Genomic DNA, 16810 nt, shown 5'->3' on the forward strand with positions numbered 1-16810 from the left:
TACGATGGGACGATCACAGCACGGGTGGAGTTTTGGTGGTTCGTGTTGAACCCCGCGATCGGCGAACTTTCCTGCCCCGCTGCCCATCATTTTCCGCCGTTGTGGGCGCGAGTCACTTTTTTGCGCGACACACATCGAGTGGTCGCGCGGCCTCCAGTCACCAACAACACCCACAATGGCTACTCTGATCAAGGTGCCGTGCTCGTCGGCTAACATTGGCCCCGGCTTCGACGTCATTGGCCTCGCCCTCAACCTGTACCTCGAGCTCGAGGTCACAGTCAGCAAGAAGGACCGCTCGGAGCACTCGCTCAACTGCAACATCACCTACGAGGGCGTTGGCGCAGAAGACGTGCCCCTCGTCGCCGAAGACAACCTCATCACGCGCACCGCCGTCTACGTGCTCCGCTGCAATGGCGTCCGCGCATTCCCGGCCGAGACCCACGTCCACGTCAAGAACCCGATACCACTGGGCCGCGGCCTGGGCTCCTCTGCGGCAGCCATCGTTGCGGGCGTGTACCTGGCGAACGAGGTCGGCAACCTGAAGCTGTCCAAGGCGCGCATGCTGGACTACTGCCTCATGGAGGAGCGCCACCCGGACAACGTCGCGGCGGCGCTGTATGGAGGATTCGTGGGCACATACCTGAACGAGCTGTCGCCCGAGGACACAGAGCGGCTCGAGATCCCTCTCAGCGAGGTCCTCCCGGAGCCTGCTGGTGGTGTTGACACCGGTCTGCGGCCGCCACAGCCCCCGCTCAACATCGGACACTACACCAAGTTCCCCTGGTCGTCGGACATCAAGTGCATCTGCATCATCCCCCAGTTCGAGGTGTCTACCGCAAAGGCTCGCGCCGTCCTGCCAGAGTCGTATTCGCGCAAGGATGCCATCTTCAACATGCAGAGGCTCGCCGTCCTCACCACTGCTCTCGGACAGTCTCCTCCCGACCCCGACATGATCTACACAGCCATGCAGGACAAGCTTCACCAGCCCTACCGCAGTGGCCTCATCCCCGGCCTCACGGAGATGCTCCAGTCCGTCACTCCCCAGTCACACCCCGGTCTGCTCGGTATCTGCCTTTCAGGTGCCGGTCCCACGATCCTCGCGCTCGCGACCGACAACTTCGACTCAATAGCGAACCACCTGCTCGCCGAATTCCAGAAGGAGGGCATCACATGCGACTGGAAGCTCCTCCAGCCCGCCACAGACGGCGCCACGGTCTCCAACTCCCTCAACTCCACACAGGCCGAAGCCATGACGTACGCCTCCTCAGGCGTCAGCATCGATGCCGGCAACCAGCTCGTCCAGCAGATCAAGGCTTCCACAAAATCTACACGGCGCCCCGGCGCAGACGGCGAGATTGGCGGCTTCGGTGGCATTCTCGACCTCCAGGCTGCTGGCTACGCAGAGGCGCCCATCCTCGTCGGCGCCATCGACGGCATCGGCACAAAGGTCAAGATCGCGTTCGAGATGGGCAAGCACGACACTGTCGGTATCGACCTCGTCGCCATGAACGTCAACGATCTTGTCGTCCAGGGCGCGGAGCCCCTCATGTTCCTCGATTACTACGCCTGCTCGAAACTCGACATCGCATCGGCAGCCAAGTTCATCGAAGGCGTCGCAAACGGCTGCAGACAATCCGGCGCCGCGCTCGTCGGCGGCGAGACAGCAGAAATGCCCGGCATCTACCAAGAAGGCGAGTACGACGCCGGCGGTGCCGCAATCGGCGCAATCAAAAAGGGCGCGACCATCCTCCCCGACACGGCAGCCATGCGGGAAGGCGATATCCTCCTCGGCATGTCGTCGAGCGGCGTCCACTCCAACGGCTTCTCCCTCGTCCGCAAGATCGTCGAGCGCAGTGGTCTGTCCTTCCACGACACCGCGCCATGGTCGCCAGAGCAAAACATCGGTACTGCGCTCCTCACACCCACGAAGATCTACGTTAAGCCGCTTCTCGCTGCCGTTCGCAAGAACTTGCTGAAGGGTATGGCGCACATCACAGGAGGGGGTCTGAGTGAAAACATCCCCCGTATGCTGCCTAAGACGCTGACGGCTGAGCTCGATGCGAAGACGTGGCCGCTGCCGGAGGTGTTCAAGTGGCTAAAGAAGACGGGCAGCCTGGAGCACAGCGAGTTTCAGAGGACGTTCAATACCGGTCTGGGTATGGTTATTGTTGTCAGCCCGGAGAATGCGAAGGCGGCGTTGGAGCTGCTGCAAGGGGAGGGTGAGAGCGTGTATGAGATCGGGCGACTGATCAAGAGGGGCGAGGAGGAGGAGGAGGTTGTTGTTCACAACATGGACGTTTGGGGTTAGGCATGTTGACGATAGTTCTGATATCCATTGGTCGTTCTACACAAAAAATAGACATAGACGTACTTGGGCATGGAAACCCACAGTCAAGATCATCAGAGTTTGAACCGCAAAGGGCCCGAGGAGGCTTATTGCGGGATATCGCATAAGCATGATGTGACAAACAGGATCAAGCTCGCCACGTGTGCACGGCTGCCCCTGCCTACAGCGACGCTGTGTAAACAGCCTTCTCATTCCCAAACTTCACCCTCCGCCTCATCTGAACACCACTCATCTTCCACCCACCATGTTGACCGATCTTCCACTGGCTCGCCTCTCATGACAACATTTGGTAGGATGAAACGGTACAGCTACTCGCCGCTTCCATCAACGGACAACATACGTCTACTCCAGCTCTTCCCTGGGCCCAAAGGGTCTGACATATGCTGCCGTACATTTGTGCATACACTTCGCAATCACTGATCTTTCAGTCTTTATGAAGCGTTGGCGTATGCATGGGGGCAATCGGACGGAGCAGCACCAGATCTACATTGCAGGACCCGACGGTGTACAAACAACTCCCATAACCACGTCACTCATGACCGTCCTTCTTTACCTAGTAACCATCCTAGTAAAGACTATAGACTTTCGATGACGAAACAATACGTAGCCTTGAAAACGGCCTTCAAGGAGAAAAGAAGGGCCATGAAGCCGGGACAAGCGATGATGATAACAGGAAGCCCGCCATAACCATCTTTCGGTTTGTGTGGCGAATGGACCGTTTTTATGCCAGACGGTGAACACTGCCATAGACGGATCCAGCAGCTAGTAAAGTAGCACCAAGAGCCATCTCTGTGTCTCCCATTCCCCCGAGATGAGCTTTTGTTGCGGTATCAATCGGTCCGTATGAGGCCTGCTTGCTGCTGCTCAGACTATTCTGGATTAGCATGTTTCAGAACAAGCATATACCGTCTTCTCCTAGCTAGATAGCAACTCAGAGCAGTATCCCAACGTACTCTACCAGCGGTCCCTCGCCGTAACAGCTTTGAATGAATTCTATGTGGTTGCAAAGTTTGATATTGGCGTAGAAAGTCAAATTGCGTGTAAAGCTCCTGCACCGTGTTGTACATCACATGTAGGCAGATTGCTCAGGCCGCTCATCCAACACTGAAGTGAGGGATATACCGACTCAAGATGGCCCCTGATAAACTTCCGGAGGAAACTGCGCCAGGTTGATGAAGCACTCTACACAACGTAGACCCTTGCAGCACTGTACAACTGTACACCAGAAGGAAAGCCACCACAATAGTCCTCTAAATGATCTCCTCTACCTTCTCCACCCTGATGTTTACCTTCTGGTTGGAGTCCGACTACTCATCAACGAACAACGATACCATGACAGCGAGAGAAAAGAGCGTGGTGACGACAACAACGACCACAGGGCTGGCAATGATTAGGCGAGAAACCCGCCACGACCATCGTTCCCTAGTGGTGTTAAACGGGCAATCCCAAGCCAGCAGATAGATGCGTCCGTAGGCAGCTCCGATTGACAGCGAGCCGAACTAAAGGAAATTGTCTAAATCCAAGAACGATGGGTTGTCGGTTGCCGAAGTTCCAGTCGCTTGAGCATTTCACCGGGTGGGTTGGCCACAGAAGCATGGTCGACAAACATGTCGTACTATGTTTATTCTTGAATTTCAGCTGCATCGGTTCTCAAATCGTTGACGGGTTTGAAAAACTCAATGTCGGCCCACTTCAATGCGTCGTATAGGTGAAAAGGTACCTCCGGAAACTCGGACGCGGGTAAGATATCCAAACGATAACCAAAGCATGCTTGCGCCTCTTGCTCTGCGCAAATGGAGTGCCATGTTCTTGAATAAAGCGAATACCTCCAAGCCTGAAGCCGACCCAGGTCCAATTTCTGGAGACGCTTGGACTGAAGCTTGCCTGAACCCTTCGTCTTGGTGGAATGGTATGCATCAAGTCGTGAGCGACGCATTCATTTGGTGGGGTAGCTACGAAGTCTTCGTTGATCCGATACGTGAGCTTGAGAAGAACTTCAAGGCAGGCTGGGCAGACGGAGGTGGTGATCCCAGTCGAGCCATGTTCCTCGAGTCGGCAAAGGAAGCACATGTGGGACCCATCGTCGATACTATGATTCCTGGAGCAAAGAAGGGCAACGCGCAAGATGGGATTAAAGAGTGGTTCAAAGGCCAACTACAGCAATGAGATCAGCGGTGCAACAGGGTCCGCGGCACATCTTGCAAGCTTTCTGCTGCTAAGCTTGGCGCACGATTGCTCGCTTGTTGCTCTCGTGGTCGGCCACATGGTCGACAGTACTGTAACTTCACTTCCCAGTATCCACGGTGTCCTCCAATACCTCAGCAATGCAATGCCCTTCACGGATCTTCACCTTTGCACAGTGCCGGAATGCTGATGCGGTTTACCATCAGGCGCGAAACTGTGCAAGATTTCCGCTGGCGCCGGTCAACTCATGTTCAGGACCGTGCACTTCAATCAAGATTCGGAGCTTTCTGGCAGTTACCGGTACGGACAAGGATGTCACCGCTCTTTGACCCGCGCGTCATTCAAGAGTGACGGCATCATCGAATATTTGCCAAAGTACACCTTGGTAAGCGGGTGCAGTTGCGATGCATGTTGCTGCATTGCATCAAGACATTGAGAGGTTGTGAGCGACGCCCGAGTTTAGATACCGAGCTGAGATGTGATCGCCAGGGCTACAGGCGTTTGTAGCCCTACCACTACAACACTTTCAGGCACGATCCGTGGAAGGCCCCAGAAATTGCGTGTCTTGCGGCATTTTCTGCCCTGGGATCTGCATACATTTTCAAGGCATAGTGCTCACGTGACGGGGCTGTGTAAAGCGATTGCAGGTGCATTCGCTACATGGTAGGCGCCGCCAAGCGGTTTTAGAATGGTCCTCAAAATCCCACCCATGGCTCCTTTGATGTTTTCAGTTCCATGCCTGAGCGGAGCTGCTGCAGCTCGATGGTTGACAATGTCTTTTCCCTCCACCAGATAACAGGGGAAGATGAAGTGCTTTTCCCCTTCAACATCAAAGACTATCAACGCTACGTTTTCGGGGATGACAGGCTAGCGCACCGTTTCGGCACGGAATGCGCTAAGGCCTTCATTGCCCATGGCTCTGGGACTAGGGCTGCGCAACACACGACGACAACACCAACAAGCAATCAGAGCGCAGCAGACGATGTTGCAGTTGCCGCTCTATCCGGTTACATCCCTACAGCCACCCACAGCTTGCGAAACCATTTCGTCGCTTATCTCAATCGACACTTAGTTTCGACCAATGCGAACCCCGCCATCAAGATCGACATCAACACAGTAGAGGAAACCTCACCCGGGCGGAACGGTCCGCCAACAGGGACAGAGATCTATCGAATCGACCGTGAACGTGTGGGCCGCAGGGCCATCATCGTTTTGAGCGACATCCGCCTAAGCCAGGGTCGAGAACACCAAATTCAAACATCCCTTCGCTCCGCACACATCGACAATCCGATCACCTTTGCCTACCTCGCCTCAATTCTTGACCCCCCAAGATCGGCATCTCTGTCACCAATTCTAGGGTTCATTGTCAGCCCATCCATCAAAGAGGTTGAAGATATTGTGCTCGCGCCCAGCTTCGTCATGAATGCGTGTTTCGTGCAGTACGTCCTTGGTATGGACGATGAAGAGTTCTGCCGCTTCCTCAGACGACAATATGATAGCTTCGCAAGACTGCTGCTTGACTACGCTATCAGAGGAAGGTACTACAGTAATGACCTGTACCAAGCAAACGTCAAGTTTCTGCAATGGGAAGTCGGGACAAGAGAAGGCTTATGAAGGATGCCAGGAGCGTTTTCACGAACATCTGCGGATTCACGTTCAAGAGCTGGGAGACCTTACCTACGCGATTACCCCGTATGATTGTAGGCAGAGGAAAGACTTACGAGAAGACGATTCGCGCAGTACCAGACAAATCCATGGTGAAATTCCTAATACGATTGAAGTGGTGCACATCTCAAGGTTGATCAAAGCTTCTTGCCCAGCACGTTTGATGTCTTGGGAACTTCTTGGTGGACGATCATAACCTCTTTGCGTTCGATGCTTCGGCGCTAGATATGCAACCTCACGAACGCTCTACATATTCCCTACTTCCCACCAAACATGACTATAGCGCAATCGATGAGTGCTATCACACCTTACTCGGCATTCTCAAATGGTACACGGCCCTCACGTGCTCCTTCGGCGACCAATTTTGGCAATGGACTTCCACCAGTCAGCTTACCCTAAACCTGACGAAACACTGATTTTCATGAATAGAAGGCTCTGCTTCTGTGACCGTTACGGACATATGGCGAAGCACTGGGCGACACTGTGCCATAGGTATGGTGTTGCTTTACTACACCGCCGATTGTGCTGGCCTGGTGCGTGCCTGACTTTATCAAGCTTTAGATAACATTCGCCGTGATCTTCATGGTGGTACAAACAATCGCGGCTTACGACAATGACGAACCGCAAAGGCTAAGTGCGCTCCTGCCACCACGACACCTCTACGCAGAGGCCGTTACGCCTAGTGCTGAACTGTCTTGAAGATATCGCAGCCTTTGAGATAGGACCTGGTCTCAATCTGCTCGAACATTGCCTGGCCCAGGTCACATTCTTCTGGTCAAATAGGGGCATTCGACGCAAGGACTGACAAGGCAGTTTTGTAGTTGCGGCTTTGCCAGACCAACAATTGAATTACGACATTTGTCAAGGCGATACAAGCCATGGGCGATTATAAGATCAGAACAGCGCCAAGGGCACTGTGAACGCGAAGTCTTGGTGTTGTTCGACGCTCTTGAATGTGCAGTGTTCCGCCAGGCACAGCGCTGTGCGTCGCAAATCCGAAAAACGAAGTCCGACGGACAACCTCAGCTTTCGTGGCCAGTGCAACAACGAGCAGCCATAAAAGAGTATACGATACGAGCCAAAAAATGTAGAATAGACTCAAACCCACGTTCCAGATCTTCATTACCCAAATCGCAAAAATGGTCCGATCTCTCCCTTTCATCCTTGGCTTTACCGCCGCAGCATCCGCGCACTCCTGGCTAGGTTGCACCGACCAAGATAACAAGCTCATCCTCGAATGGATGAAAGGTAACGCAACCGAATACCAAAATCCCGGCGACCTTTTCGTCGACACCTTCGCTCCCGGCCTCGCAGTCTTCTGCAAAGGCTGGCCGCGCGCAAAACACAACCCCGGAAACTGGATCGACGAATCTAGCAACTACCTCTGGGACATCGCTGCCCAAACGTTCAAAGGCGATACCCATGCTTGCCACCCGAGCCAACGCACGCCGACGTATTTCACGGAGGAGAATGCAAACATGGCGACCACGACGCCGGGAGGGAGTATTAAGCTGATGTTCGGCGGCAATGGGCACTCTCGCGGTGCGAACGTTGACGGCGGAGACCCGGGGACGGTAGCTGTGTACTGGAAGGGCAAGAAAGAAGCTGAGATCGAAGACATCAAGGAACTCACCGAAGAGAACAAATTACATGAGATTGGCTTTGCGGAAGAGGCATTTGTCTGGCCTGAGGATAAGAATGTTAAGAGCCCAACGGAGGGCATGCTGGATAAGGGCAATTGGATGACGGTCAAGATGCCGAGCGATATGGGGAAGGGGAGGCATATGATGGTCTGGGTTTGGGAGTATGGCGGAAAGCCGAGGTGGAGTACTTGTTTTGATGTCATGATCAAGTAATGACTTGGAGAACCGGCAACAAGACGTGGGAGATGTATCTCTTGGTTCTGTTCCTCTTCGAAGGCGTATAGGCGAACGGCGCATGTATCTACCTGTATTCTGGTTTTTTTGTAAGGGTATGTGAGGAAGAGAGGGATTGCATTGTGTCTAGAGATGAGAGCCAACGAGCTTATGAGGCGTCTCATCTCAGGTGAGCTAACTAACTATAGAGTAGTATGTACTAGTTCAGAACTGTTACATTATTGATCGGGTTTCAGAATTGCTGCTCTCTTTCTCGCCACTGTGAACTGTGACAGCCAACCTATACAAAGCTCGAAAGAAGTACCTCAGTCCAGGATCTCCATCATAGTTTCATCCACCGAAGCAGAAGCGACTACATCTTTTCCTGCGCGACCTCGATCTGTTTGATGAAGCTGCAGTTACCCATCAGATTGAGACTGTCCTGCGTAACTCTGAAGAAACTCCATCAAATCTGGGTCCTCAGGACTTTGCGCCATACTTAGCCGATCGAGAAAGTCTCTGTCAGGGTCTTTTGCGATTTCAATGAGCCTAGGAGCTTCTCGAGCAGCCTCTGATGGAGGAATTGATCTCAAGATGGTATTCGCGAAGCTGATGAGTTGGTACTGTATGGCAAGCTCTAAGAAGCCCTTGCATTCGCGGCGAGGGATCACGACCCAACTCCAGTGTTCCGCAGGTCCTCCTCATTGCTGGGAAACTTCCTTTAGGTAGTTGGTTCCATCCAGCAAATGAGTCGTTGTGAGATAGATTGCAACCTTGTTGAGTAAGTCACCTGAACATCCGTACATTCAGGACCAGCTCGGAAAGCATACCCGATAGCGCGCATAGCGGGTTTCCAAACGATGTCGTCGTCTAGGTGTTCCATAGAATGGTAGTTCAGCTGCTTCAAATGGACCGTATATACCCGCAGGTCAATGTTGAAGTTCCTTTGCTAGGTGCTTGTCGGTCAGACCTTCGATTACTTTCTTGAACAGATCCTCGAGATCTTCTGGTAAGCTTTGAAGTCTGCGCTGCAGCTCAAAGAGCTTTTCGCCTTTTGAGGGACCTTCGAGCAGAGACTGCGTAACCAGTTGGACCCAAAAGAAGGAAAGGCCGGAAGACTTTTCGCTCTGGTTGCCTTGGAATCAAGCTCGTGCAAAACTCTAAACCCTGGACTGAAACACATCTTGGGATTGACATAATGATTGATACTGTGGGTAAAATCTTCTAGCCTCAAATGAGGACGACACTAGAAAGCATCTTCGAAAACGATCCATGACCTACTCGCTGCGCATACTTTGGTTTGCTGAGTACTGAGGTTCATCACGAAGTCGGTGAGATCCGAGGGCCTGCGCTTGAATTCGTCCATGCCATCGATGAAGAAAGCTATTCTATGATCTTGGTACCTCTTGATCAGAAGTCGAAACGCGCGCAGCATAGATGATAACACACCTCGGCGAGACTAGTATGTCATCGATACCTGCTGCCGATAATTGTCAAGCATCCGTGAAATTTTGTCGACTGCACTTTCACTCGAGACAGTACGCAAGGCGGTGCGAAAACTTGGCCAAAAACTGTGCGTGCTTTCAGACCGTAGCCGCTCCAGCAAGGTCAGTAGCTGTTTGCCAACCCTATTGCAGTTTCCAGCCAGACTGATTGGACTGGAGTCCGGAGAAGAAGAGGCTTGTGGTTGAGCCTGGGTCTGAGGCTTTTGAAGCTCCCTGGTAACTGCGTTTAGGGCTACCGTGATGCTTCTTAGATCGGAATTGGACTCTGACCCTCTTGGAGATCTGCCTTGGTAGATCCGCCATGTACCCGAAACTATCTTTCCAGTGAAGTCGAGGAACTGTACGATTGCGGTCGCTACGTGAGGGCAGAAAGTGGTTCCACCGAATTGCGACGAAAGCCCAAGGCTGAGGGTGGATGGTGCTGCGTGCAGTCCGGGAGACCCCACGATTCATATATCCGTTATGCAGACGCAGCCGTAACAAGCAACTACCCGCAAGGCTGTAACCAACAGCCCCATGTCTTTTTCGATATCCTTCCATTGGCTGTTGAGCAGTCCATTGTGAACTTCTAATTGAGGCTATGGTCTGTCCTGGGGCTGAGGCTGTAAATTATAATCAGGTTGCTGTTGGACCCTCGGACATACCATCGATTCACATGCACGTCGGGGGTCGTTCGCTCGACCTAAAAAGCATGTGCCCACAGGTGGCTGCTTACGTACCTTCAACGTCGACAAATGCAGACTAATTCAATTGGACATCACTCCACTACTGTCTTTCTTCTACACTTATACCTACTCTCGTTGTGTTCTGTGCAGGAGGCTATGAGGAGTTGTGGGAAACGGGCTACAAGCGGAGCGTCCGTGACAACTTTTTGACACGAAAACAGAAAGAAGTGTTGCCTGGTCGACCCAAGCCCAAGATTTGTCTTCAAGAATGTCTTTGCGCGTGCTCAATCTGTGGCCTCGATCTCAAGAAGGGCAAGGAGCGGTGGAGACGGCCATCGACCTAAAAGAAAGCTTATCACAGACAAGCAAAAAGTGATGTCGATGCCGCATCTTCCGAACGGGAAGTGGATCGGTGGTGGAGCTGCTGTTGATGTTGTTCAAGGTTTCCGCCATCTCTGGCGGTTTTGCGCCTTGTGTCCTGGCGCCTGGCGCGTCACGCCTGCCAGCCACAACACTGTTCGTTAACAACTTGGCAAGCCCGTCAGCCTTTACTCATCTTGAATCATTCAAAGTCTTGCTTATACATGCTTCTCTAGGCTTCAGATTGCCAGTCGAAGGACGCGGTCGCTCCTTTTCGATTAGGAGCTATCGATAAGGTCGGTGGTGGGGGCACGCACGACGTCATCATGCCGAAACTCACGAACGCGTATTCATACCATGGAAGACCTCAAATCATGCGGAAGAAAGCGGCCACTAGGGGACGTGGAAGCTTCTCTGTCACTATCAATGCCCTGATATGTACCCACGTATGAAAAGCCTGATTGCCAGCAGAGCAGCTCCTCCCTCAATCCTCCATTCACATGCACATAGAATACCGCATCCAGACCATCTAATTGTCGCAAACATGGCATCGCACTCCAATCAGCACAAGAAGAGCGAGAAGTTCGGGCATTTACCGTTGTCTACTTCCGGGCCTCAGAAGACCACTCTGACCGTAGGAACTGATTATTGCAGAAGGCACTCCAGCCGCTAATACACACAACCAGGGAAATGCCCTCCTTCAAACACCTTACTTCAACAAGGGGACTGCTTTCACAGCTGAAGAGCGTGCGACCTTCAAGCTGCATGGTCTCATGCCCGACAATGTCCAAACACTCGATGAACAAGTACGACGCGCATACGAACAATACAAATCACGACCCAGTGACATCGCGAAGAACACGTTCATGACAAGCTTGAAGGAACAGAACGAGGTTCTGTACTATAGGCTCATCCTCGATCACCTGAAAGAGATGTTCTCGGTCATATACACACCAACTGAGGGAGAGGCTATTGCGAACTACTCGAGGCTTTTCAGAAAGCCCGAGGGTTGTTTCCTGAACATTGGTGACGTGGACCGAGTGGAAGACGATATCAGGCAATGGGGCAACCCTGAGGATATTGATCTTATCGTAGTCAGCGATGGCCAGCAGATCCTGGGTATTGGAGATCAGGGCGTCGGCGCTATCCTAATCAGCATTGCCAAGTTGGTCATATACACGCTTTGCGCTGGCATTCACCCATCGCGGACGCTGCCTGTAGTACTTGACTGTGGAACAGACGTGAGTACCTAGAGTCCCATCTTGAACAAGCAACCATGCTAACAAGACGCCAGAACAAGGAACTGCTCGATGATGATCTCTACCTTGGCCTGCGAAAACCCCGTGCCACCGGCGAAGAGTACGACAAGTTTGTTGATACCTTTGTCAACGCTGCAAGAAAGCGATACCCCAAAGCGTACATCCACTTTGAAGATTTCGGTTTGAGCAATGCACGGAGGATCCTCGACAAGTACACGCCTGAAATTGCCTGTTTCAACGATGATGTACAAGGGACAGGCTGCGTCACCCTGGCTGCTGTCATGGCGGCCTTCAAGGTCAGTGGAACCAAGTGGGACGAGGCGCGCTTTGTCATGTTCGGCTCCGGCACTGCAGGCACAGGTATCGCAGACCAGATCAAGGACGCCATATCGCAGCGAACTGGCAAGTCGACGGAGGAGGCAGGGAAGCAGATCTGGTAAGTCATCAGATCAATATCCCTTACGGATTTACGAAGGCTTACAATTCGCAGGTGCGTAGACAAGCCCGGTCTTCTGCTGGAAGGCAAGAAGGACCAACTCACACCAGCTCAAGTTGGGTATGCTCGTAAAGATAGCGAATGGGAAGGCAAGGATCACGGCGATCTGCTTTCCGTGGTGAAGGAGGTCAAACCGCATGTTCTGATCGGCACGTCGACTAAGCCTGGTGCTTTCACAGAAGAAGTTGTGAAGGAGATGGCGAAGCACGTCGACCGACCAGTCATCTTCCCACTGTCGAATCCTACAAAGCTGCACGAGGCCAAACCACAAGATCTGTACGACTGGACTGATGGTAAAGTATTGGTTGCCACTGGTTCGCCTTTCGATCCTGTCAAGCACAACGGCAAGGAGTATGAGATCTGTGAGTCGTGTCCCAGCCAACAATACGATACCATTACTGACATTCTCGAGCCGAATGCAACAATTCCGTAACCTTCCCCGGCATCGGTCTCGGCGCAATCCTCAGTCGAACACGCCTCATGACACCCGCTCTCCTCGTCGCCGCCGTTGAAGCACTAGCAGCCGCAGCCCCAGTCGTCACTGGCTCCGGATCGGGCCTTTTGCCTGACGTAGAAGATGTCCGCGAGATTAGTGTCCAGATTGCTAGCAAAGTTATCAAGAGAGCTGTCAAGGACGATTTGGCTCAGGAGAAAGATATACCGACTAATGATGATGATCTGGAGGAGTGGATCCGCGAGCAGATGTGGAATGCTGAGTATCGGCCGCTGGAACTGGTTGAGGAAAAGGAGGCGGACGCTCATGCTAAGGGAGAAATGGGGACGGGAAGCCAACAGAGAGAGGCAAGGTTCTGAGCTTGTTCATGTTGCAGAGGTACGAGATTATTATCACTATGATGCAGAGATGATGTCTTGGAACTCGTTTGCCGCATAATCATACCTATACCCAACTTCTATACTTCCGGAATATATGCATCGACAGAAGTCTGGCAATTCTGGTATTTCCTCAAACCTTTCTCGTGTATCAGATCCTCCGAGACCAGCCAAGCCATCTGTCTCTGCCTCCTAGGATCTCGGACAGGGTGCCTGAAACCGATCGCCGCCGGGGTTGCCCCTAAGGCAGGACGACCGATGAGGCGTACCATCACGTTGCATTCAGGTACGGTGTATCTTCCTGTGCCATCGTACGACGCATCCACTGCACCTTCGAGCGTATGTGGGCGCACAGTGACAGAGGAACTGATATAGTCTAGAAGTATAGCCATTAGGGGCAGAAAGCACATGTTCGTTCATCTTGGCCTGAGAACATGTCGTACGCCGTGCACCATCCCTTCATCTCCCATCTCTGACTGCTAAGCCAGTGCTTCGTCTTATTATTGTTACAGAGGTTTGACTCTGTCCACCATTTCTCGTGCGCGCTGGCAGGTCCCTTCTAGATATCGACCTCGTTTGGCGTAGTCGACCTCGGCCCGCGGCATGGGGCCCTTCCAGTCGTGTATTGTGTTCAGCATATGGATATGTCGGGTCGAACGAGACGGGGGACATCGAAACACAATTCGTAGTGGTTGAAGACGTTCACGTAGCTAATTATCTTGAGTCCGTTGCCTTCTTTGGGAGGCAACTCGTGCGTTGAGTCCCAGACCTCAGACAGACTGGGGAGGAGGTATGTCTTGGATTGTGGAGCCTCTCCTTCCGGCGGCTTGTAGCTGCTCAATTCCTTCCCTAAGACTTACGATTTCTTTGTCATCCAGGAATACAGAATATATAGACCCAGGCGAACGGAATCACTCAATGGTCTTCTTGCTGCGACAGACTTTTGATTCAGACGCGACAAGAGGGTAGTGAGCGTCGCATCATGTGAGCTTTAAAGTCGAAGGGGTTACTTGCGAACAGCTGGTTGGCAAATGTCCAAGGTGACACGAATGACAAACGACTGAGGAGAACAACGGTAAAGACGGAAAAGATTAGAATTAGTCATGCGTAGGCCAAAGCAAACCGAAGCTGAGGTGCACTGAATGTTCTGCGGAGATAAGAGATAACAGAGGAGATTGGATTTCGCCCGAGGTCAAGAGACCTGTTGCTTCCCATTTTGTGTAAATCATCCCTCTACCTTAAAGTGACGTCGCTAGTATCGTCGTTCGTACCCCTGCAGAGGATATTCGTTGCCGCGATACCCTTGCTGGGAGTAATCGCGCTGAGGATGATCCTGCGGGGGGTAGTTTGGCTGCGAATAGCCTTGCTGAGGTGGTGCGTATTGCTCAGGTCGGGAACTTTGGGGAGGATACTGTTGAGAGTGGTAGTCCTGATACTGTCGATTCGGCTCACCACGGTACTGCTGGTCGTTCTGATACCGCGCTGGATAGTTGTATGTTTGTTGGCCGTGACCCTGGTCGTTGTATGTGTCCTGCGGAGGATCCGGACGGAAGTTGCCCTGTGAGGATGGAGCCTGGTACCCTCCACTCATCTGTATGTTTGAGGTCGGAGTGCCTACGCTGACATTCTCGTTGCCGATGTCATCCGGCACATTGATCTTCACGTCGGGCAGGTACCTCTGCACCTTTTGCTCGACCGTGGTTTGCACGAAGACCCAGCTCTCGCGCTCGAACTTGCGGTGACCGCCGTTTACGACACCTAAGATGCTCTCTCGGAGCGTCTCTTGAACTTTCTGCACAAGGGCGCGGACCTTGCTAAGAAGTTTAGCCTTGATATCGTCACCGAAACCGCGGTCTGCCGGGCCAGATGCATCGCGATCTAGCTGAGAGTCGAAGGGGTTGCCACCGAGGATCTTCTCGAGCGGGCGCTGGAACTGGTCTGGCAACAATTCGAACAATTGCTTCTCGATCTCTCCTAGTACTTTGCGGAACTCCAAACGGACTTCCCTATGAACCTTTGCAAGACCTGTGCTGAGCTTGTCACTGAGGACCCTGGAGAAGCCGCCACCACTGCCTTGTTCTTGCCCGTCGCGACTCGACTCATCGAAGCCCCTAGCTGAACCCTCGCTGCTAGCTTTCTTGCTTCCAAACAGGCCTCCAAGACCCTTCACCAGATCACCTACTTGATCTGCAATCTCGGCCTTGGCACCATCACCAAGATCGCGTGTGCTCGTGTTTCCACGTAGCCAGCGCTTAATGTGGTCCAGGGCGATACGAGTGAATTGTTCCGCAATAGGTGCATGCTGCATGCGCAGCCTGTCACCGACTGTCTGCTTGATCTCGGGACTGATAAGCCGTGCCTTCTCTTCGGGGTTCTGGGCGGCATCCTTGATGGTGTTGCTAATCATACCAAGAAGCCCTCCAATCTCGAAATTCTGGCCACTCGAGCCTTGATTGTTGTCAAAGTTGTCTTGAACGGCATTGAGAGCTGAGGAAAGAAAGCCACGAGCTTTTCGAGAGAAGTCGCCATCATCATCTCCGAGACCACGAGATTGGGTCTGCCTCGCACCGCCATGGCCTTCAGTGAGGTCAAAGATATCGCGCAAGTCGCCGCTTGCTTCGTCGGAAATCTGGCTGAAGCTACGCGTCAATTTGGCGATCTCGTCGGCGAAAGGAAGGGATTGGCCGCCGTAAGCATCTGGTGCAGCGTCGTTCAAGTTCCAGGGACCTCGGCTGCCATCCGACGAGACTGGCTTGTCCTTATTGAAAAGCGAGCGGAAAGCATCGATAACTTGCGTCTCCAGGCTGTCAATGGTCTTCTGTTGAAAGAGCTCAAGCTCAGACGCAATGCGGGGTTGGATCTGAGGGGCGAGCGAGTCGACGTAATCATCGACCTTCTTGAACAACACCTCGGAGATACCGCTGGAGGACATTTTCGTAGAGATATAGGGTCTAAGGTTAGTGGGTTCCGCGTGTGGTAAGGTGTGGACTGATGCCCGTTGATAAGAAGTGGCTGGTTGATGAGGCGGTGCGAGCGGAAGAGGTGTAGTTCCCCTTTCAGCGAGCGTGACGTCATCTTACTTAACGTGCAGGACGCGCAGGAAGCATGTCATCGGACCATGAGATTTGGGCGGCGGACCATGAACTAGCCTGTATCAAGTAAGGCCAAAGTTAACCCAAGCTAGTGGGCTTGGCATATGAACGTGTTTAGAACGTACGAAGAAGCCCATTTTTTTTGGCCGATCGGTCGGTGCACGAGCCACAGAACATGATGGCTATTGCGCACTATACAAATGACCTCTCCTGATTGTGGCAGGTCAGTACATCACTGTGAGAGGGGGCTAGCTGGGGATACCAACTGCTCTCTGAGATGGATGAATAGGGGAAGGAAGGTTCAGCCTTGTTAGAGATAGGGATGTGAATGAGACCAAGTGTGGGAATACCACAAGTGGTAGAAGGGATAAATGATAAAGAAGAGATCAAGTGTAGGAATACCACAAAGGATCAGTGAGGAGTGAGTTGAGGAAGGAGTTGCTGAGGTGAATTGAAGGAGTGGATTGAGTTTTGTATTGCAAGCATGAGTTATCTGAGCAAGAGGGCAGGCTGCCTTTATAGACAGACTGCTGGCTCCTGGAATGTTCTA

The 16810-nt window shown here is 52.6% G+C and overlaps 6 protein-coding genes across 6 annotated transcripts; 5 read left to right on the forward strand and 1 right to left on the reverse strand.

Annotated features, from left to right (window-relative positions):
• Positions 1 to 175: 175 nt before the first annotated feature.
• Positions 176 to 2308, forward strand: BU25DRAFT_495117 (phosphoribosylformylglycinamidine cyclo-ligase; the record flags this gene model as incomplete). The annotated part of the gene is made up of 1 exon (XM_033711830.1): positions 176 to 2308. One exon carries the CDS (start codon positions 176 to 178, stop codon positions 2306 to 2308), a length of 2133 nt encoding a protein of 710 aa, XP_033556583.1.
• Positions 2309 to 4114: 1806 nt separating this feature from the next.
• BU25DRAFT_425778 (uncharacterized protein) lies at positions 4115 to 4513 on the forward strand (the record flags this gene model as incomplete). Its single annotated transcript, XM_033708373.1, has 1 exon — positions 4115 to 4513. The coding sequence occupies one exon, from the start codon at positions 4115 to 4117 to the stop codon at positions 4511 to 4513; it is 399 nt and encodes a 132-aa protein (XP_033556584.1).
• A 780-nt stretch (positions 4514 to 5293) lies between these two features.
• Positions 5294 to 6145, forward strand: BU25DRAFT_352485 (uncharacterized protein; the record flags this gene model as incomplete). Its single annotated transcript, XM_033703408.1, has 1 exon — positions 5294 to 6145. One exon carries the CDS (start codon positions 5294 to 5296, stop codon positions 6143 to 6145), a length of 852 nt encoding a protein of 283 aa, XP_033556585.1.
• A 903-nt stretch (positions 6146 to 7048) lies between these two features.
• BU25DRAFT_212005 (uncharacterized protein) lies at positions 7049 to 8324 on the forward strand. The gene has a single exon (XM_033701216.1). The coding sequence runs from the start codon at positions 7336 to 7338 to the stop codon at positions 8050 to 8052; it is 717 nt and encodes a 238-aa protein (XP_033556586.1). The 5' UTR covers positions 7049 to 7335; the 3' UTR covers positions 8053 to 8324.
• Positions 8325 to 11126: 2802 nt separating this feature from the next.
• On the forward strand, positions 11127 to 13150 carry BU25DRAFT_352502 (uncharacterized protein; the record flags this gene model as incomplete). Its single annotated transcript, XM_033703411.1, has 5 exons — positions 11127 to 11216; positions 11269 to 11823; positions 11877 to 12277; positions 12332 to 12699; positions 12750 to 13150. 5 exons carry the CDS (start codon positions 11127 to 11129, stop codon positions 13148 to 13150), a joined length of 1815 nt encoding a protein of 604 aa, XP_033556587.1.
• Positions 13151 to 14420: 1270 nt separating this feature from the next.
• BU25DRAFT_352422 (uncharacterized protein) lies at positions 14421 to 16100 on the reverse strand (the record flags this gene model as incomplete). The annotated part of the gene is made up of 1 exon (XM_033703407.1): positions 14421 to 16100. One exon carries the CDS (start codon positions 16098 to 16100, stop codon positions 14421 to 14423), a length of 1680 nt encoding a protein of 559 aa, XP_033556588.1.
• Positions 16101 to 16810: the final 710 nt, after the last annotated feature.

This window comes from Macroventuria anomochaeta, assembly GCF_010093625.1.
Source record: "Macroventuria anomochaeta strain CBS 525.71 unplaced genomic scaffold BU25scaffold_45, whole genome shotgun sequence".
NCBI lineage: Eukaryota > Fungi > Ascomycota > Dothideomycetes > Pleosporales > Didymellaceae > Macroventuria > Macroventuria anomochaeta.

Bases quoted from the DNA above. Each gene is read 5' to 3' on its own strand.
- BU25DRAFT_212005 (XM_033701216.1), top strand. From the start codon at position 7,336: ATGGTCCGATCTCTCCCTTTCATCCTTGGCTTTACCGCCGCAGCATCC.